General features: G+C 46.2%; 2 protein-coding genes across 7 annotated transcripts in view; both read left to right on the top strand.

Annotated features, from left to right (window-relative positions):
* LOC121536539 (pleckstrin homology domain-containing family A member 1) overlaps nt 1-3,776 on the top strand; it is a 34,340-nt gene extending 30,564 nt beyond the window's left edge. For 2 of the 5 annotated variants that reach the window (XM_041844174.2, XM_041844092.2), the window contains exon 13: nt 1,843-2,192. In XM_041844174.2, the coding sequence (XP_041700108.1) occupies nt 1,843-2,092 (250 nt within the window). In that variant the 3' untranslated portion in view covers nt 2,093-2,192. Of the gene's footprint in view, nt 1-1,393; nt 1,432-1,842 lie in introns of all 5 variants that reach the window. The other 3 variants (XM_041844266.2, XM_041843941.1, XM_041844017.2) reach the window with 3 other exon arrangements.
* Nucleotides 3,777-11,184: 7,408 nt separating this feature from the next.
* The window catches only part of htra1b (HtrA serine peptidase 1b), a 40,467-nt gene continuing 30,106 nt past the window's right edge, over nt 11,185-21,545 (top strand). For both annotated transcript variants that reach the window (XM_041844475.2, XM_041844396.2), the window contains exon 1: nt 11,185-11,809. In XM_041844475.2, the coding sequence (XP_041700409.1) occupies nt 11,266-11,809 (544 nt within the window). In that variant the 5' untranslated portion in view covers nt 11,185-11,265. The remainder of the gene's footprint in view (nt 11,810-21,545) is intronic.

The raw sequence follows: 21,545 nt of genomic DNA, 5'->3' as shown, positions 1-21,545 counted from the left end.
GTTTGTTTTGCAGACGTAGTCCTAGATTGCATCTGAAATGGCACCCTATTCCTTACATAGTGCACTACTTTTGACTAGGGCTCATAGGGGGGGGCTCTGGTCAAAACCCCTTTTCCCTATTTAGTGTACTGCTTTCGACCAGGACACATAGAGAGGGCTCTGGTCAAATGAAGTGCACTATATATGGAATAGGGTGACATTTTGGACGCAGCCCTAGTCTAATGTAGTGGAATGGAGCTTTGATTTACGGCTTAATCCCCTCTGAAACACCCAAGCAAGCCCAGTTAATAGATAACAGATATACCTCCATCTCATGCTTGAGGGCTGATCATTAGCCCCTCCCCCTTCTCCATCCTAACTGGTCTGGACAGACATAATCTAATCTGCCATTGATTGGTCAGACTAACTCGCCTGGTTCACATGACTTCACTCCTCCTCCTTCCAGAGCTCAGTATCGACTGGTCTGGTCCTTACCAGGCTTCTTTGAAAAAACCCTCTGTGTCATCATTGGTTTTCAGTTCCTTCTACCTCCTCTTCCTCCATCCTCATCCCACTTTAATGCATTACAACATATTTTGTGTCCGTTCCTTTACACAGACAATGAAAAAATAAAAAACGGACATCTGGCCTCCATGTGCAAGCAATTATTCCATATAGATTGGTCTTGCGTCACTGGGTTCCAATGTAGCTTGGGAAGCTGTAGTGCAGTAGTCTGTAGTGCAGTTACCGCTAGCTGCTAGCTAGGTCTGGTGATGCATGTTCCCCCACCTCTTCTAGAAACACACACACACACAGCAATCCTCAAGGTTGACCGTTATATCTTCATTCATTCATTCATTGGCTTCAACATCTTCCACTTGCCAACTTTTAGACTTTTTAACATTGCCGCATTGCTTTTAGAGTCTCTGGTTACTAGCACCGGCTGCTGAGGGGAGGACGGCTCATAATATTGGCTGAAGTGAATGGAATAGCATCAAACACATGGAAACCACATGGAGCCATTACTATGAGCCCGTCCTCCCCATTTATGGTGCCACCAACCTCCTGTGATGTCTAGTAGTTTGAAGCCTTTCATGTTCTCTAATGACCCAGTAATACTGTGATTTCATGTCAACATGTCCTCATGCACCCCACCCCTTCAACACACACTTACGTTCTCTGAGCTCTACCATCTACCCATCTACCCATCATCCCTCTGTCCATTCTTCCTGGATTCTCGCGCTGTGTGTCACTTTTTCCCATCTATCACTTCCTCGTGATCTAATATTTTCACACCCTTGCTAAAACGAGATACGCCTAAACAGTGTTTTCGCTCGCTGTAACTGGTCATCTTTTCGCTAACTTTTGGGCGTCTGTTTTCATTGTTGTCTTTTCTCCCTGTCGTGTTTTTCAGAGAGTAAAATGTGACAGTGAGATTCTAACATTCCCCAAGTGAGCTCTACTGTACCACCACTGGCTACTGTACCGTCCCTTCCACTGGCTACTGTACCATCCCTTCCACTGGCTACTGTACCATCCCTTCCACTGGCTACTGTACCATACATTCCACTGCTACTGTACCATCCCTTCCACTGCTGCTGCTGCCATTCTGCTTCCTCTTCCTCCAACTACATCTGCTGCCTTTGTTTCACTCCTGCTTCCTCTACTATAACCCTTTGCACCAGCACCACTATAGATACTGCTACTACTACTACTGCTACTGCTACTACTGCTGCTGCCCTGCCACCCTGTGCCACTGCCCCCTCTACAGCACTGTGACTGACTCCCTGCGTTTTGCGCTTCTGAATCTGAATGACTTTGTCCGTTCCCTCCACCCCTCCCTCCCTCCCCTACACTATGCAGGAGCACAGCGACCACTCCACCACCAGCACCCCTTCCACCTTCTACTGCAGCAGCAACCACGGGGGACCCCCCGCCCCTCGCTCGCCCGTCCAGGCAGAGCCACCCTACCCCCAGCCCCAGGGGGGCCCGGGCCCTTACCTGGGACAGCCAGGACTTCATGGGCCTGCTGCCCTGGCGAGGCCACCCGGGGGCACCACCACCACCCCGCTCCCGTCTCTCCCTCCAGGAGACCCCCCGCCTGTCCAAGTGAGCGCCTCGTCCCTGTACCACATCAACGCTGACCGGGAGGACCTGTCACCATGGAAACGGCGCAGCGAAGTAGAGGGCGACCAACTTGAAATCTCCACCCTCAGCTTCGAGGACTCAGACCTGCATGTCAGCCAGGTGTGAGCCTCTAGTCTAACCCCTGACCTCTGACCCCTAACCCCTGCCTCACAGGACACCGCAACCTATCACCCTTAACCCCACTCCCCCATTCCCTCCACCACCTGTCCTTCACTCCCCATGCACAGTACATGCTCATTGGAGGTGGATGCAGGTGTATTCACACAGACACAAAGGGGACTGGACAGTTATCACCAACGACAAGCGGAAAGCCAATCAAACGTGACCAAAATGGAGCTGAACCAATCAGAGCTGACCCGGCCCTCAGGAAGACCCTGGTTGTGATCGGTGATCGTCTACTCTACCCCTGTATCCAGAGCCTCTTACCACAGCCAATGGCGTGATGTGTCAGGGCAAGGAGACCTCGTCAGATGTTCGGTTTTATTTCAGTCTCTTTCGTTGTTGATATTTCTGTTGGGTGTTGCTCATTCTTTCTTGGTGTTGGTATTGTGTGGTATGATTCATTAACATCATCCCCTGTCCATTGGCTAAAGAGGTTACTGAATTGGCTTACTCTGCTGAGAAACTCACTGCTCACGTTTCTCCACCTTGTCCTCCTTCTCCCGGACATCACATGATTTACTGTTATCAGTGTTGTTGGGACTAATTTAAAGAGGAGCTAGGTGTTATTTGTATTGATAGTTATGTAAATGAAGAAGGTGTAACTGTTGACAGTGAGACAACCCCACTCATACACACAATGGTTTAGATTTGTATGTACTTTTAAGATGTTAAATATATTTGCTTTTAAGCTGACCATTTAGTTTCTATCCAAAGCATGCCGTTGTGGAAGCACCTAATGAAATATGAAACCAAATCTTTAAAATAACCAGATGAAATTCCCTGCACCATTCTTACTTTCAGTTGTGTTTTGGAGTGAGTGGGTCTCGTGTATATTTCTGTTTTTAGTTATCCTTTAGAAATGCTTTGGGTCCTTATGTTCATATGAAAGTTACACTTGTTGTGTTCGTTCAGACTCTCTCTTTCTCTCTCTCGATCAGTCACACGCACACTGTCACACCTCTGTGTTTTGCCAAATTATGTCCTGCACTGTAATGGTATGTGCCTGCCAACGTTAGCATGCATTTGTATAGAGACAGATATGCACAGTACAGTACAATACATCTATAGGCCTATGGGTAGGGCCTTTCAACTGGCACTTTGTGGACTCTGTGGGCAGATAGTCTGGTAGCTTGACCTGTTTTATGGGTGTTCCTTTAAAGTCCACTTCTCTTTTCTACTGTATGAGTACTGTACTACCTTTCTCAATGCTGTGACTGTTTGTGTGTCTGTGGGGGAGATGTACTGTGCCTGCGTTGCCAATATGGCAAGGAGGGTTTGACCTTTGACCTCAGCTGTGTACTCTTCCTGTAACCTGTTTTTACTGTGTTGCACAACTCTTATTGTAATAGCTGCTGAAGTGCCTGCGTTCTTTCTATAGAGGAAAAAAAACAAGAAGCTATTTTGACCCTTTTAATTGTGTACCTGATGTTCTGAAATCGTGTGCATTATTTATTAAGTGGAGTTTGAAAATAAATCAATGGATTCAAGTTGGTGTGACTTTTTACTTCTTATTTGTGTTGACTCAAATCATGTAAATAATATAATTTTTGTGTTGGATGTACAGTTGAAGTCGGAAGTTTACATACACTTAGGTTGGAGTCATTAAAACTCGTTTTTCAACCACTCCACAAATTTCTTGTTAACAAACTATAGTTTTGGCAAGTCAGTTAGGACATCTACTTTGTGCATGACAATTGTTTACAGACAGATAATTTCACTTATAATTCACTGTATCACAATTCCAGTGGGTCAGAAGTTTACATACACTAAGTTGACTGTGCCTTTAAACAGCTTGGAAAATTCCAGAAAATGATGTCATGGCTTTAGAAGCATCTGATAGGCTAATTTACATCATTTTAGTCAATTGGAGGTGTACCTGTCGATGTATTTCAAGGCCTACCTTCAAACTCAGTGCCTCTTTGCTTGACATCATGGGAAAATGAAAAGAAATCAGCCAAGACCTCAGAAAAATGTTTGTAGACCTCCACAAGTCTGGTTCCTCCTTGGGAGCAATTTCCAAACACCTGAAGGTACCACGTTCATCTGTACAAACAATAGTACGTAAGTATAAACACCATGGGACCACCCAGCCGTCATACCACTCAGGAAGGAGACGCGTTCTGTCTCCTAGAGATGAACGTACTTTGGTGCGAAAAGTGCAAATCAATCCCAGAACAACAGCAAAGGACCTTGTGAAGATGCTGGAGGAAACAGGTACAAAAGAATCTATATCCACAGTAAAACGAGTCCTATATCGACATAACCTGAAAGGCCGCTCAGCAAGGAAGAAGCCACTGCTCCAAAACCGCCATAAAAAAGCCAGACTACGGTTTGCAACTGCACATGGGGACAAAGATCGTACTTTTTGGAGAAATGTCCTCTGGTCTGATGAAACAAAAATAGAACCGTTTGGCCATAATGACCATCGTTATGTTTGGAGGAAAAAGGGGACGGCTTGCAAGCCGAAGAACACCATCCCAACCGTGAAGCACGGGGGTGGCAGCATCATGCTGTGGGGGTGCTTTGCTGCAGGAGGGACTGGTGCACTTCACAAAATAGATGGCATCATGAGGAAGGAAAATTATGTGGATATATTGAAGCAACATCTCAAGACATCAGTCAGGAAGTTAAAGCTTGGTCGCAAATGGTCTTCCAAATGGACAATGACCCCAAGCATACTTCCAAAGTTGTGCCAAAATGGCTTAAGGACAACAAAGTCAAGGTATTGGAGTGGCCATCACAAAGCCCCAACATCAATCCTATAGAAAATATGTGGGCAGAACTGAAAAAGTGTGTGCGAGCAAGGAGGCCTACAAACCTGACTCAGTTATACCAGCTCTGTCAGGAGGAATGAGCCAAAATTCACCCAACTTATTGTGGGAAGCTTGTGGAAGGCTACCCGAAACGTTTGACACAATTTAAAGGCAATGCTACCAAATGCTAATTGAGTGTATGTAAACGTCTGACCCACTGGGAATGTGATGAAAGAAATAAAAGCTGAAAGAAATCATTCTCTCTACTATTATTCTGACATTTCACATACTTAAAATAAAGTGGTGATCCTAACTGACCTAAGACAGGGAATTTTTACTGGGATTAAATGTCAGGAATTGTGAAAAACTGAGTTTAAATGTATTTGGCTGAGGTGTATGTAAACTTCCGACTTCAACTGTAGATTGACACCATGTAGTGCTGAAGGAAAGAACTACAAGTCCTTATTTGCTCAAATATTTTGATTCCATTCAATACAATGTCTGCTATGTTCTTTTGTAACCCCACCTTTTCCAGCATGTTATTGTAGATTGCATTTAGAGGTGTCACCAATTTTACAGTGTTAACAGTTGCCACTTCAAGGCCTGTTAAGACCAGAGGAAAGAACCCAGCAAAGCAGGGTTCTAGCACCATCTATTGGCATTGTTTATTTGCATCTATGGTCAATTGAGATGGTTGATAGAGGTTTACTGTCAATTGGAAATATTTGTATTATTAATACATCTTAACCTAACGTTGCAGGTGTAAAAAAAAAATAAAAAAACTATGTAAGGGGAAACGGAAGTTAGGTTGAAAATACTGTATCCCTGAAAACCGGAAACATCTGCTTTCTACCGTCCCCATGGAGAGTGAATACATCTAAATATTTAGTAAATATCTATCTCATTCACCTCTATTTGGTCTTCTGAACCACTCACTGTGATCTCAATGTGAATCCCATCAGTCTGAATGATCAAGGTGACATCATACCCCTAAGGATGCATCCAAAATGGCATCTTATTCCCTATATAGTGCACTATGTTTGACCAGGGCCCATAGGGATCTAATGGAAAGTAGTCCACAAAACTCTGCCTAAACCTGGAGATGGCCTGTCCCTCACACTGAGCAGTTGGCGGGAGCTGTCCGTTGTGACGAGAGGCCCCTGCTATCTCGTAGAGAAACCAGCTGGAATACATCGTGCCCTCGGAGAAGGCCAGGCCTGACTCATGGTCACAATGTTATGATGCATAGAGCCAGGTATAAGGAGAGAAATCCTGCTCTAAAGCTCTTGTTTGGATTGGGAACAAAATGGCGCTAGGCCCTCTTCTGCTCCCATTCGAGTCTCATTAAACGAACATACCTCCAATAAAAACACAGAAATAACAAACTGCTTAAACATATTGGATCGGGTCTCAGAGAGTTTGGACGTTACTGGGAGGGATTGAGTGCAGCCAATGCTTGTTGTTGCAGCAAATTCAGGACCCAACAATTGGAATCCCTCACCATTCTTGAGTTCAAGTTTGAGTAACTCTGACTTTGATTCAAAGGGACATTCGTAGTGCTTCATTAGAACTATAAGTTCACACTTAATGGGCTTGTATTGAAAAGGATGTGCTTGCCAGATAGTGTCACTCTAAAGAACACAAATAGGAAAGAAACCTCTGAGAAATCTATATTGATGACTGCAGTGAGTACAGCTGACCTTGGTCAGGACATGTAGAACTAGGGACCTAGACATGCAGGCTGGACACCACAGTGTAATGATGCTGTGAAGACCGCAGGTCTCTGACCACTGATCCCAGGCCTGTCCTCCTGGCCCTTGGCTGTCAGGGTCCGTTCTGATCCCAGGGCCTGTGGTGGGGAGTTATGATGTCAGCAATGATGACATGGCCCCTAACGGAGGCCTCTAAGTGAGTCGAGGATAACATAAACAGCTGGAAGAACTCTGTAACTACAACAGAGTCTCCAGGGTCCGCCCCAGTGCCAATAAATGGCAGTGTCCATCTCGAGACCATCATTATTTTTCTGGGGTGCTGAGGCTTTCTCCACATTGGTTCTGGGTGCCTAATGGAGATCTCCCTGAGGGAGTGGTTGGAGCCTAACGTCTGCACAGCCAGAGAACACAGCAAGCTTCCCTCCTTCCTTCCTTCCCTCCCTCCCTCCTCGATTTATTGCGGTGCCAGAATATGTTAAGTAACCACTTAGTTATTTATTTGTGTGTGTGTGTGTGTGTGTGTTATGTAAGAGGTGCTCGAGTCCAGCTGTTACAATGTAATGGCGCATAAGTGCATCTGATTATTATAGATATACTTCTACATCTTTTGCAGAAATATATGCATTTGACTGGTTCTGAGAAACTCCAAGCATTACAGTACATGTGACATAAGCAACTGTGGGTCCTTGATAAGCATTATTATTATTATTATTATTATTATTATACGTTTCCTGCTCAACCAATCACTACTTTACATGCCTGGTTTCCAGTTTCTTTTTTCATATCTCCCATGATTCAAATTAGGATTGTCACGTCTCCTCCCGTTGCTCCCCTCCGGCGCTCTGATTCGCCGGTCTACTGAGCCACCGTTCTGAGCGCACCACCTCGGCAACACCGGAATGGAAACCCAACGCACCCTAATCACCTCCAGCGCACCTGCACCTCATCATTTCTTCACCACCCCTGTTTAGCCCTGGACTGTTCAGTATTGTGTTGTGTGTGATTGTTAAGCGTCGTGTCGTTTACTCTCTCTATGTTATTCTCTTTCTCATTATTAAGTAAATCTTGACCTTGTTAATTCCTGCGTCTGCGTCCTGCTTCTTCGAATATCAGTACTCGTCACAAGGATAAAGACACAAACAACCCAAGACCCACCAAAACAATGTAAAAAAACTAAACAGAGTAGTTCAATTATCCTGGAATGGTAAGTTCTCCACTCTGTCATTGCATTGCTGCAATAAAAGTAATTCCCCCCATGTGTATTATTTATTTCCCGTTGTAAAAAAGAATAAGCACTCCCAGATTAAATTGAAAGTGAACAATAAATGTTACAAGAGATTATGTAACTTTGGCAACATTGGCAGGTAGCCTAGCGGGTGGCAGGTAGCCTAGCGGTTAAGAGCTTTGGGCCAGTAACCGAAAGGTCACTGGTTCGAATTCCAGAGCCAACTAAGTGAAAAATCTGTTTGTGCCCTTGCTCAAGGCACTTAACCCTATTCGCTCTGGATAAGAGTGTCTGCTAAATGACAAAAAAAAGCTCTGGCTCACACTTTTGAACCAACCGTCTACTCTACGCACCAACACAGACCTATAAACTTCCAACTGCACTGCTGAAGCACCACTGCTGTCTCCCCGTGCAACTTTAGACTCCCTTCCATAAGAAATAACTACACTTGCTTCGTCAGCACTTGGTAGAAGCTTCTTAATCAATTTAATGGACCAGCAACACTTCAGCACCTAATAAGATAAATGGTAGAGCAGAGCTTAGCTGAATCAGTTCAGGATAAATGACAATGTGTACCCACAGAAAGATGTCTCTCTACAGCCAGCTGTGGTTAACCAACACCCCCAAGCAATGCCAATATATTTTGGGGACAGGACAATGAGTATTAGGTATTATGTTCTGATTTTTACCAAGTAAAGAACATTGTCTCTTGTGAATAATGTGGCTTTCTTTGACAACCAGCCCCTATGTGCTGCAGTCCACTATTACTGTACTGTAGATCTTTCTCCCTCAAACTGCTGGTCTTGTTTCTCTGCTGTAATGGGGATGTACTGTAGCACCCGCAGCAGTATGACATGCACCAGGAACATGGAAGGTAAACAGGATATGTCCTGGACAAGGGTAGGGAACGAGATGACTTCAAGTTAAAACTCTGTTTGTTCTGCTTGTGGTGTCTTGGCTGGCAGAAATATCATTATAGAGCATTGCAATTTAACCATCCTGAAATGACCCTGGCTGACCCTGGCTGATAAAAAACATTCATAGTGTCCTGTCAACCCAATGAGCGCGAACATTCTTACTTGTCAACATCCACAGTATTACATATGCTACACTAAAGTACTGTTTCTGGTGGTGGCAGTCAAAGCCACGAATGGAGCAGAGCTGTGCTGATGGGAATGGGTTGAGACTCATTTGTTTTGTGGGCCATTTGGAGTGTGTCTATGTGTTGATGAGGGGGCTGTGAAAGGCAAGCGGGTGTGACTCATATGTGCTGGAACAGCCAGGTTCAGAAGACGTGGAGGAGGGGATGGAGAGGAGTGGAGGGGAGGATGTTTCCCGGAGCTCTGTTTGACTCCCCTCCAGCATCACTCACATCATAAACTGTGATGAGATGTTGAGGGTCCCATAAACGATCCCTGAACATGCCAGAGGGTCAGAATCACTGTTCTCAGACCAGCAGCACTGTGTGAGTTCTCTAAAGCTAGGCCCTATAGGACGCACCGATTCAGTCAACTCTGACAGGCGTTGATGTTAGTAGTTTTCTGTAGTGGCATCCTCGAGAAACTCATTGTGACCATACTTACAATTTTCTGTCACAATCCGTCAGATTAGATTTATAACAATATTATAATTAATATTTTCAGATCCTACAAGTGATAAACACAACTCCCAAACACTCCCAATGCTCTCACTCCCAGAGGCTATGAGAAAAATAGAGTGGACGGTTTCTCCAGCATTACCGCCTGTGAGTTAGTGTTACATTCACTGTAGCTGTCGACACTTAGACAAACATAGAGAGCTCTTGGTATTCCTGTTGCCTTGTAGTCAATCATACTGATTCTACCTGGATTTTGTTGGAAAGGCTTCCATTAAAGAACAACCTCTCCAGCAACAGACTATGATCGATAATGTCAAAAGCCGCACTGAAGTCTAGCAAAACAGCCCCCATCTTTTTATCATCAATTTCTCTCAGCCAATCATCAGTCATTTGTGTAAGTGCTGTACTTGTTGAATGTTTATCTGCCTTGGCAGCAGCTAATGGGGATCCATAATAAATACAAATACTAAAGGCCTTCCTCAGGTCTACTCGGTCATGGCTAGAAGGGATACAGCTTTTGTCAAATTAACATAAAAAGTTTAAACATTTTAGCTAACCCTAACCCTTTTCCTAACCTTAACCCAATTCTCCTGACCTGCTACGATAATTATCCTAACCTGCTGCTCAAGTTCTTCTAACCTGCTACGATCATTTTAATCTGACAAAAGCTGTGTGGTTCTATGTGTTTCTATGGCAATGAAACCAGAGTTAGTCTCACAGCACCCTTGGAAATGATGCATCGTGGGAGAGAAACACTTCAAAGACCATTGCAAGCGTCGTTTAAAGTGCATTAAGATTTTAGGGTATTCGATCAATCCATTCCAAACAGCACAAGGAAGTGATTATATTTGCTTTTGGGTTCCAGTAGGATGCCATGGAATGGATGAGCATTCCAGAATACTGACATAGACATTAGGGTTCTCAGAATCATGCAATAACATGGACGGACATAACATGGGCGGATTCCTGGCCCTTACCCAGACCCAGACCATCAACAAATCATGGGCTGCAACCCCGAACCTTTAAACTGAACTATGATAACCTTTGCTTTCACTTCATCACTTTTCAGCTGTAAATTCAACTTCTGAGGATTCTATCAATTTTGTTTACACTGCACCAAGTATCTATATTGGCTTTTGTTTTACGTAAACAGTTTGTTGAACATTGAAAGTCTGGCAAAGGAAAAATCTATGATCAAACAGCATGCAATTGCTTTGGGCATCTTTGAATTGCCACAACAATAATTTGGCCTAGTCCAGTGCAGTAATTGAATCTTTACAACTCAGTTATATGCAGTGGAAATTAAAGGTTAGACCTATGCTACTATAAGAGCAAAAGTGTACTTAATTGTTTTCTTTGCTCAACTGAATGAAGCAATGTATCCTATATGAACATAGAACATTATGATCAGTTTGAAATGAACTCAGGGTACATTCTGATGCTCTGACATAGCCTCAGTAAGGGGGTGGGTGGAGGAGGCATATGTACTGAACCCTCTGCACGTCAGAAGAGCCCACCAATCGCCTGTCTTGTTTATATTGCTACAGCGTGTCGTTGCCTTTATAAACTCTGGAACATCACAGAGGGAGTTACAGCATATTTGTTGTCTGACAGCAGTAGACCAACGAAGCTCACTTTAGTGAAAAGCGGCTGACATTTATTTTCACATTTATGTAACGTTTATTATTTATGCAGATAAAACATATTTTGGTAGAAACTTTTGAAAATACGTTTTTTGACAACTTTGTTAATTTTTTGATAATTAAATTTTTAACAATGTTTTGGTCCGTCATCTGCGCAACTTTTCTCATTTCTCCTTTAGTTTGCGAGGCAAGAACCAAGCGATATGTCATCGGCTGTCCAGATAAATGTGACAAATCTCTATGTCCCCCGATCCCTGCGGACTGCCTGGCCGGCGACATACTTGACCAATGCGACTGTTGTCCGGTCTGTGCGTCCGAAGAGGGTGAGGCATGCGGCGGCACGGGGAGATTAGGGGACCCGGAGTGCGGAGAGGGCATGGAATGCTCGATCACGGACGGAATTGGGGTGTCCGCCACAGTGAGGCGTCGGGGCAAAAGCGGTGTGTGCGTCTGTAAAGGTTCGGACCCGGTGTGCGGCAGTGACGGGGTGTCCTACCAAAACATCTGCGAACTGAAGAGAGTGAGTAATCGGGCTCTGAAGCTGCAGCAGCCACCAGTCATCTTCATACAGAGAGGAACCTGTGGCAAAGGTAGGCCCTATGTGGCAATATTGGAATTCAACATAATGTATCAAAAACACTGTTTGTCTAGTTAAAAGCCTCAGGAAGTGCAATATTGGGCGTAAAACCATAATGCATAAAAGGTGTATTTCCAAATGGAAATAATATTATCTATTGAATTGGTCTGCGGTGAATTGTGCTCATTAAAACTTCCCATTCTTATGCTCCCGAAATAACATGTTGCCGAGTTGAAAGGGATCTGTTTTTCTGTAGCCTAGCGCTGTGTTAGAAAAGGATCCCTTCAATTTCAAGTGACCCTCGGTGAACCCATTGGTAGAGCCAGTTTGTGTCAAAATGTATCACAATCACACCCAAGACATTTACCAGTAGCCTACCAGTTAAACCAGACAGAGCTTTTGTGACTTTACATGTTTTTCACAAGGAGATGTGTGTTGTTAATGATACCATATCTAAAAAATAAAATAATTTGTTGGTTAATAACACATTTTACATTTTACATTTACATTATAGTCATTTAGCAGAAGCTCTTATCCAGAGCGACTTACAGTTAGTGAGTGCATACAGTTTGATTGACATTTTAATGGTGTGCCTTCATGGCAGTTTAGGTTTCATTCCCTTTCCCTCAGTTGAGGCTCCTCAGATGATGAGGAGATGCTCCCACCTATGATGTCATAGCATCTGGACCTCATGAAGTCAGTCGGTTGTATAACTTCTAAACGGATCAAGATCTAGGTCAAATTCTACAGTCATTGAGCCATGTTTTGTAGTCCCGTTTTGTCATGAGGTGACTTGTTCCGTATATATTGTATATGTGTGATTGACAGGCATGCATATAAGATCAAAACACTGTCAGTATAAAGTGAATGGAATGGTGACTTAATACCTTTTGAATGGAAAGAAGTGTGAATGAAATCTCTTACAATAAGATGTTTTGTACACAACAGATTGAGTTGCTGGAGAGGTTGAAATCTAATTTGAGACATGTTTAGTTAATTGGTAGCTCAGCACTCTGTATGAGTGACGTGATGGAGAGTGTAACAGACTGCTCCACAGCGATCAGTGACAGACAGTGACAGAGCACCAGCTGTTCCGGACAACTGTGTGATCTCGCTCTCCGTAGCCGATGTGAGTAAGACCTTTAAACAGGTTAACATAAGACCATTTAAACAGGTTAACATTCACAAGGCCGCAGGGCCAGACGGATTACCAGGACGCGTACTCAGAGCATGCGTTGATCAGCTGGCAAGTGTCTTCACTGACATTTTCAACCTCTCCCTGACCCAGTCTGTAATACCTACATGTTTCAAGCAGACCACCATAGTCCCTGTACCCAAGAACGTAACCTGTCTAAATGACTATCGCCCCGTAGCACTCACATCTGTAGCCATGAAATGCTTTGAAAGGCTGGTCATGGCTCATGTCAACACCATCATCCCAGATAACCTGGACCCACTCAAATTCTCATACCGCCCCAACAGATCCACAGATGATGCAATCTCTATTACACTACACACTGCCTTCTCCCACCTGGATAAGAGGAACACTTATGTGAGAATGCTGTTCATTGACTACAGTTCAGAGTTCAACACCATAGTGCCCTGCAAGCTCATCACTAAGCTCAGGACCCTGGGACTGAACACCTCCCTCTGCAACTGGATCCTGGACCTCCTGACAGGCCGCCCAGGTGGTAAGGGTAGGCAACAAAACATCCGCCACACTGACCCTCAACACAGGGGCCCCTCCGGGGTGCGTGCTTAGTCCCCTCCTGTACTCCCTGTTCACCCACATCTACATGGCCGCGCACGACTCCAACACCATTTGTTGACGACACGACGGTGGTAGGCCTGATCACAGACTACAATGAGACAGCGTACAGGGAGAAGGCCAGAGACCGGGCAGTATGGTTTCAGGACAACAACCGCTCCCACAACATCAGCAAGACAAAGCAACTGATCGTGGACTACAGGAAATGGAGGGCCGAGCACGCCCCCATCCACATCAACGGGGCTGTAGTGGAGCGGGTTGAGAGCTTCAAGTTCCTCGGTGTCCACATCGCTAAGGAATTAACATGGTCCACACACACCAAAGCCTCTTTCCCCTAAGGAGGCTGAAAAGATTTGGCATGGGCCCTCAGAACCTCAAAAAGTTATACTGCTGCACAATTGACTGGCTGCATCACCCCCTGGTATGGCAACTGCTTGGCATCCGACCGCGAGGCGCTACAGCGGCTAGTGCGTACGGCCCAGTACATCACTGGGGCCGAGCTCCCTGCCATCCAGGACTTCTATACCAGGCGGTGTCAGAGGATGGCCCTAAAAATGGTCAAAAACTCCAGTCACCCAAGTCATAGACTGTTCTCTCTGCTACCGCTCGGCAAGTGGTACAAAGCGCCAAGTCTAAGACCAAAAGGCTCCTTAACAGCTTCTACCCCCAAGCCATAAGACTGCTGAACAATTAATCAAATGGCTGCCCGGACTATCTGCATTGACCCCCCCTTTGCACTAACTATCCTGACTCATCACATACGCTGCTGCTACTGCTTATTATCTATCTTGTTGCCTAGTCACTTTATTCGTATATATATGTAGATATCTACCTCAATTACCTCGTGACCCTGCACATCGACTCGGTACTGGTACCCCCGTGTATATAGCCAAGTTATCGTTACTTATTATCTTTCTATTATTTTAAAGATTTTCTCTCTGTATTGTTGAAATGTCTGTAAGTAAACATTTCACTGTTAGTCTACACCTGTTGTTTATTTGATGTGACAAATCCAATTAGATTGGATTTGACCATCGTTCAGACGTGCAAACATTGCTTCGAAGCTTGTTTTTCCACACCCTTTCAAATTGAAGGAGTTGGCATCTCTAATCCAGGTTGAAGGAGCTCGCAGCAGGGTAAACATTAGTTTAGTGGTGAGCACGGCAACCAAGGTGCATAAACACACGCATCCCCCACTTGAAGTCTGGGGTTGAGCCTTGGCAACGTTGGGAGGTCCAACATAATATTGGACGAGACAGATCAATGCGTGTATAGACCAGGGCACTAGCCCACCAGAGGTTTTGATCTATTCTGAAACGTGGTAGCCTTGTCTATTTCCTCAAGTATTTAATTAGACTCGCATATTCTGCAAGAAACCCCTCAATCAAAACTGTTGCTGTAGTCAAATGGAAAATAACTTGTCCAGGAAGATCTAGTCCACACAGTTGTCTTTGACCATATTACAGTATTAGGACACAACACTTCCTGCCAGCTTCTGTGTCTCTCTCTATGTACTCACTTCAGATTGTGAGTGGGGCCCAAGTATCCTCACAGCCAGCCAAGCCAAGTGCCCGTGTCATATAACTGATGGACACATCAGGAAACCATCAGTGGGTAAGAATAGACAGGCCATGGCATGCTCCATAATCAGGAGTTCCACTTGGCAGAGAAACCAACATCTGTAAGGGTAGAGGGCTATTATTTTATTGCTCCACGTGATACAATTTCAATTGGGGTGTGTGTGTGTGGGGGGGAGGGGGGTGGGTGCGTGAGTGCCTGTGTGTCTCTGTTCAGTCATGCTGTAGGCTTTCGGTGCACAAAAGAGATGGTGTGACTAATAGTGATTAAGAAAGAGAGAGTCCTCAATTTACAACAGATCTTTTGACCTTTTATCAAAGCTGAAGTATTTTTATGTGATTTGATTGAAGGCCATTTTACATGGCGTGCCTGAGTCCATGTCTCTGTCTGCAGGTCAGGTCGAGTGAACTCTCTCCTCTCTCTTACTCTTTTCAGCGACACATTGGAAGAATTACTACATAGAAGTTGATGGTGGAGGCTGGATCTGGAGATATTTCTAGATATGCTGTGCTCAAGCACATTCCACAATCCACTGCTCTGGGTGGTTTGAGGTCTGTGAAACTCCTTATAGCCTTAGATAATATTAATGAAACAAACACAGATGAAGCTGTCATAACCTGTTGGATGGATATTTCCAGTCTAATACGCCAATTTATACTGATTTTAAAAAATATATTTGTTACATGTAAAGTGTTGGTCCCATGTTTCATGAGCTGAAATAAAAGATCCCAGACATTTTCAATACTCACAAAAAGCTTATGTTGCTAAAATTATTTACACAAATTTGTTTACATCCCTGTTAGTGAGCATTTCTCCTTCGCAAAGACAATCCATCTACCTGACAGGTGTGGCATATCAAGAAGCTGATTAAACAGCATGATCATTACACAGGTGCACCTTGTGCTGGGGACAATAAAAGGCCACTCTAAAATGTGCAGTTTTGTCACACAACACAAAGCCACAGATGTCTCAAGTTTTGAGGGAGTGCTCAATTGGCATGCTGACTGCAGGAATGTCCACCAGATCTGTTGCCAGATAATTGAATGTTAATTTATCTACCACAAGCCTCCTTCAACGTTGTTTTAGAGAACTTGGCAGAAGGTCCAACCGGCCTCACAACCGCAGACCACGTGTAACCACACCATCCCAGGACCTCCACATCTGGCTTCTTCACCTGCAGGATCGTCTGAGACCAGCCACCCGGACAGCTGATGACACTGTGGGTCTGCACAACGGAAGAATTTCTGCACAAACTGTCAGAAACCGTCTCAGGGAAGCTCATCTGCGTGCTCGTCGTCCTCACCAGGGTCTTGACCTGACTACAGTTCGACATCGTAAACAACTTCAGTCGGCAAATGCTCACCTTCGCCACTGGCAATCTGGAGAAGTGTGCTCTTCACGGATGAATCCCGGTTTCAACTGTACCGGGCAGATGGCAGACAGCGTGTATGGTGTCGTGTGGGTGAGCGGTTTGCTGATGTCAACGTTGGCGCTTGGGTTATGGTATGGGCAGACAACGAACACAATTGCATTTTAGCGATGGCAATTTGAATGCGCAGAGATACTGTGACGAGATCCTGAGGCCAATGTCATGCCATTCATCCGCCGCCATCACCTCATGTTCCAGCATGATAATGCACGGCCCATGTCACAAGGATCTGTACACAATTTCTGGAAGCTCAAAATGTCCCAGTTAAGCATGTTTGGGATACTCTGGATCGACGTGTACGACAGCGTGTTCCATTTCCCACCATTATCCAGCAACTTCGCACAGCCATTGAAGAGAATGGGACAATATTCCAAAGGCCACAATCAACAGCCTGAACAACTCTATGCGAAGGAGATGTGTCGCACTGCATGAGGCAAATGGTGGTCACACCAGATACTGACTAGTTTTCTGATCCACGCCCATACTTTTTTTTAAAGGCATCTGTGACCAACAGATGCATATCTGTATTCCCAGTCATGTGAAATCCATAGATTAGGGCTTAATGGTTTTATTTCATTATATATTCATTATATGAACTGTAAAATATTGCATGTTGCGTTTATAGTTTTGTTCAGTGTATGATGCAGAGCAAGAGGAATGCCTTGGCATCCTTCAGCACTGTGACTGGCACTTTTAGTATAGGAACTGAAGACCTTATCAGAACGTAATGTGTCTCTGTAAGACGAGCTGTTAGCGGCTTAGCGCCTTGATAGTATAACATGATTCTCTTGCCGTGAATGTTTCCATTTCTCTTTGCGTTCTCCTTGAGGCTTTTATCCTTTGAAGATACAGTAGATCATAGACTGTGATAGTTTTTCATCAAACCAAGCAGAGCTTTTAGTTAAAATAGAGAAGAGCTCAATGGAATCGTATAACTAGATGTTTATAGGTCTCATTCAGTGGCGGTCAGTGCCGTTTAAGATGAGGGAGGACAATTTGTTTTTCATGAGCATGGCCTTATTTCTATTGCAGCATATTGGATATCCATTCACCCAGTTCAATGTAACAGCGATAGGTTTAGGATACTACATGATACTTGAATTTTCCCTATACCCATCATGAGGTTGCTACAACCTAGCCTATGAATTAAAGTTTGCAACGTAGGTGCACACAGGTCAAGAGACAAATTTGTGTCACGACTTTCACCGAGGCTGCCTACCCTCCTTGTTCGGGCAGGTTTCGGTGTTCGTCGTCACCGGCTTACTAGCTACTGCCGATCCCATTCTCATCACTCCACTTGTCATGTCTTGTCTTGTCAATCACACACACCTGGTGCTCATTCCCCTAATTAGTATGTGTATAAGTGTTCCCTCTGTTCCCCTTGTCTTTGTGAGTGATTGTTTAGTGTGAGAGCGAGTAGCTCGATTGTATTTGCAAAGGTGGAATATTTTCCCTTGTTATAGTTTCGTTTTCACGCTAGGTGCGTTTTATATATGTAAACGGAATAAACTCTGGACTTCGGTGTTTTACCTCCTGCGCCTGACTCCTTCATTCACACCTCGTCACAGAATCACTCACCCGCTGAATGGAGTCAGCAGGAGAAGACCGCATGCCTGGAGTTGTGGCAAGGGTCCAGGAGTATTCCTCGATGCTGGCCAGCTTGGGGGAAGCGATGGATCGGGTTCTTCAGGTAGTAGAACGCCTGGAGAGGAGAAGACCCGATCTATCGAGACCAGCTGGTCAACCGGATCCAGCCACCTACACCCCAGCCCCTGGAGGGATCCAGATATCCCGGCCACCAGCGTTTGATGGGACGGCAGCGCGATGTAAGGGATTTCGGCTCCAACTCGAGCTGTATTTCTCCAGCATCAGGACGGCGCCACTGGAGCGGGAGAAGGTATCCGTCCTTGTTTCCTGCCTTTGTGGGAGATCCCTGGAGTGGGCCGACGCGGTGTGGAACGAGGGAGGTGCCGCGTTGGAGGACTACGGGGAGTTTGCTCGCCTCTTTCTGTCCGTTTTCGATCAGGCGGGCGAACGACTGGTCCATCTGAGGCAGGGGACGAGGACCGCACAGGACTACGCGCTGGAGTTCCAGACGCTGGCAGCGGGGTCTGGGTGGAACGAGCGGGCCCTGATCAGCCATTTCCGGTGCCACCTAAGGGAGGACGTCCGACGGGAGCTAGCTTGCCGTGATGCCATGCTATTGTTCTCCCAACTGGTGGACATGGCCATCCGGCTGGACAATCTGCTAGCAGCCAGAGGACGTCCTTGTAGGGGTCTGCCCATTCCCACTCCGGATGACTCTGACCCCGAGCAGATGGAGCTGGGGGGAGCCGCCAGTCGAGAGAGTGCAGGAGGACAGCGACAGTGGTGGCACGAAGGGACAATCCACCTCACTTTGCAGTCAACGTTCCTTTCGGTAGGCAGGGTACTCACGCATCACCCCAGGTAACGAACAGCCAAACTTGTTCAGAGCCCTTTGCGGCACACTGTACCTTATCTATCTCCTTTCCCGATCACCTGGTAGTTTCCCAGTGTAAGGCGCTAGTCGATTCAGGCGCAGCTGGGAACTTTATGGACAGGGCATTTGCACGCCGTCAAGGCATTTCATTGGTTCCCCTATCCATTTCACTCCCCATCAGAGCACTTGATAGTCGACCATTAGGGTCCGGGTTGGTTAAGGAGTTTACTGTACCAGTCACCATGATTACACAGGAGACGCATGTTGAGCAGATCACTTTTTTGATTATTGAGTCTCCTGCTTACCCTGTAGTCTTAGGTATTCCGTGGTTAGCCCTTCACAACCCCCATTTTTCATGGCCGCAGAGGGTTCTTACGAGGTGGTTGCGTGTGTGTCCGGGTAGGTGTCTAGGTGTTTCCGTTGGTGCAACCACGGTGGAAAGTCCAGACGGTAACCCCACCTTGCGCATTCCCCCCGAATACCATGATCTGGCGCTCGCGTTTTCCAAGACGCAAGCGACTAAATTACCACCTCATCGGGAGAGGGATTGCGCGATAAACCTTCGGGTAGACGCTGTACCTCCCAGGAGTCATTTGTATCTTCTGTCGCAGGCTGAGACGGAGGCTATGGAAACATATGTCACCGAGTCCCTGTGCCAGGGATATATACGTCCCTCCACTTCACCTGCTTCCTCAAGTTTTTCCTTTGTGAAGAAGAAAGATGCCGGTTTACGCCCGTGCATTGATTATCGACCACTGAATAAGGTGACGGTACGATTTAGTTATTCTCTTCCCCTCATTCCTTCAGTGATTGAGTCAATGCATGGGGCCCGTTTTTTTTCACCAAATTAGACCTCAGGAGTGCCTACAACCTGGTGCGTATTTGGGAAGGGGATGAGTGGAAAACAGCATTCAGCACAACATCGGGGAATTATGAATACCTGGTGATGCCCTACGGTTTGATGAATGCTCCATCCGTTTTCCAGTCCTTCGTGAACAAGGCGTTTTGGGACATGCTTGGTCGCGGTGTGGTGGTCTACATCGATGACATCCTGGTGTATTCCTCTACACGCGCCGAGCATGTGTCCCTGGTTCACAAGGTACTGGTCAATCTCCTTCCTCGGATACCGCATTACTACCACAGGTGTGGAGATGGAGGGAGATCGCATTTCAGCCGTGCGTAATTGGCCGACTCCAACCATGGTGAAGGAGGTGCAGCGCTTCCTTGGCTTTGCCAACTTCTATCGGAGGTTTATTCTGGGCTTTGGCAAGGTCGCAGCTCCCATTACCTCCTTGTTGAAGGGTGGACCGTCCCGGCTCCGCTGGTCTGCTGAGGCTGATTTGGCCTTCAGTAGATTGCGGGGTCTGTTCACCTCCGCCCCAGTACTGGCTCACCCCGATCCATCACTACCGTTCGTAGTGGAGGTGGATGCGTCCGAGGTAGGGATAGGCGCTGTCTTATCCCAACGCTCGGGCACGCCACCCAAGCTCCGCCCCTGCGCCTTCTTTTCGAAAAAGCTCACCTCGGCGGAGCAGAACTACGGCATTGGTGATTGGGAGCTGCTGGCTGTTGTCCGAGCTTTGACGGTGTGGAGGCATTGGCACGAAGGGGCGAAACACCCTTTCCTCGTCTGGACAGACCACCGTAACCTGGAGTACATTCGGGCAGCGAGGAGGCTGAATCCTCGCCAGGCCAGGTGGGCCCTCTTCTTCACCCAGTTTGATTTCACACTCTCATACATTCAGGGTACAAAGAACGTGAAGGCAGATGCACTGTCTCGGCTGTATGACACAGAGGAGAGGCCCAGAGACAACACCCCCATACTCCCGGCCTCATGCATTGTGGCGTCGGTAGTATGGGTGATGGACGAGGATATAGCGCAGGCATTACGCACAGATCCATCTCCACCGCAGTGTCCAGCTGGGCTGCAGTACGTGCCTGCGCTTATCCGTGATCGTCTGATCTACTGGGAACACACGTCACCCTCCTCTGGTCATCCAGGAATCGGTCGTACAATGCACTGCCTGACTGAGAAGTACTGGTGGCCTACCTTGGCTAAGGATGTGAGGGTGTATGTTTCCTCCTGCTCAGTGTGCGCCCAGAGTAAGGCACCTAGGCACCTCCCAGCGGGTAAGCTACAACCTTTACCAGTTCCACAACGACCATGGTCTCACCTTAGTATTGATTTTCTTACTGATCTTCCCCTCTCCCAAGGTAACACCACTATCCTAGTCGTTGTGGATCGCTTTTCGAAGTCCTGCCGCCTCCTTCCTCTGCCCGGTCTCCCCACGGCCCTACAAACTGCGGAGGCTCTGTTTACTCACGTCTTCCGGCACTACGGGGTACCAGAGGATATAGTGTCCGACCGAGGTCCCCAGTTCACGTCTAGAGTCTGGAAGGCGTTCATGGAACGTCTGGGGGTCTCGGTCAACCTGACCTCTGTATTTCACCCCGAGAGTAATGGGCAGGTGGAAAGGGTGAATCAAGATGTGGGTAGGTTCCTGCGGACCTAC

Source organism: Coregonus clupeaformis, chromosome 1 (genome assembly GCF_020615455.1).
Source record: "Coregonus clupeaformis isolate EN_2021a chromosome 1, ASM2061545v1, whole genome shotgun sequence".
Lineage (NCBI taxonomy): Eukaryota > Metazoa > Chordata > Actinopteri > Salmoniformes > Salmonidae > Coregonus > Coregonus clupeaformis.
The sequence above is the reverse complement of the archived record's forward strand: the minus strand, read 5'-3'. Positions and strand labels throughout refer to the sequence as shown.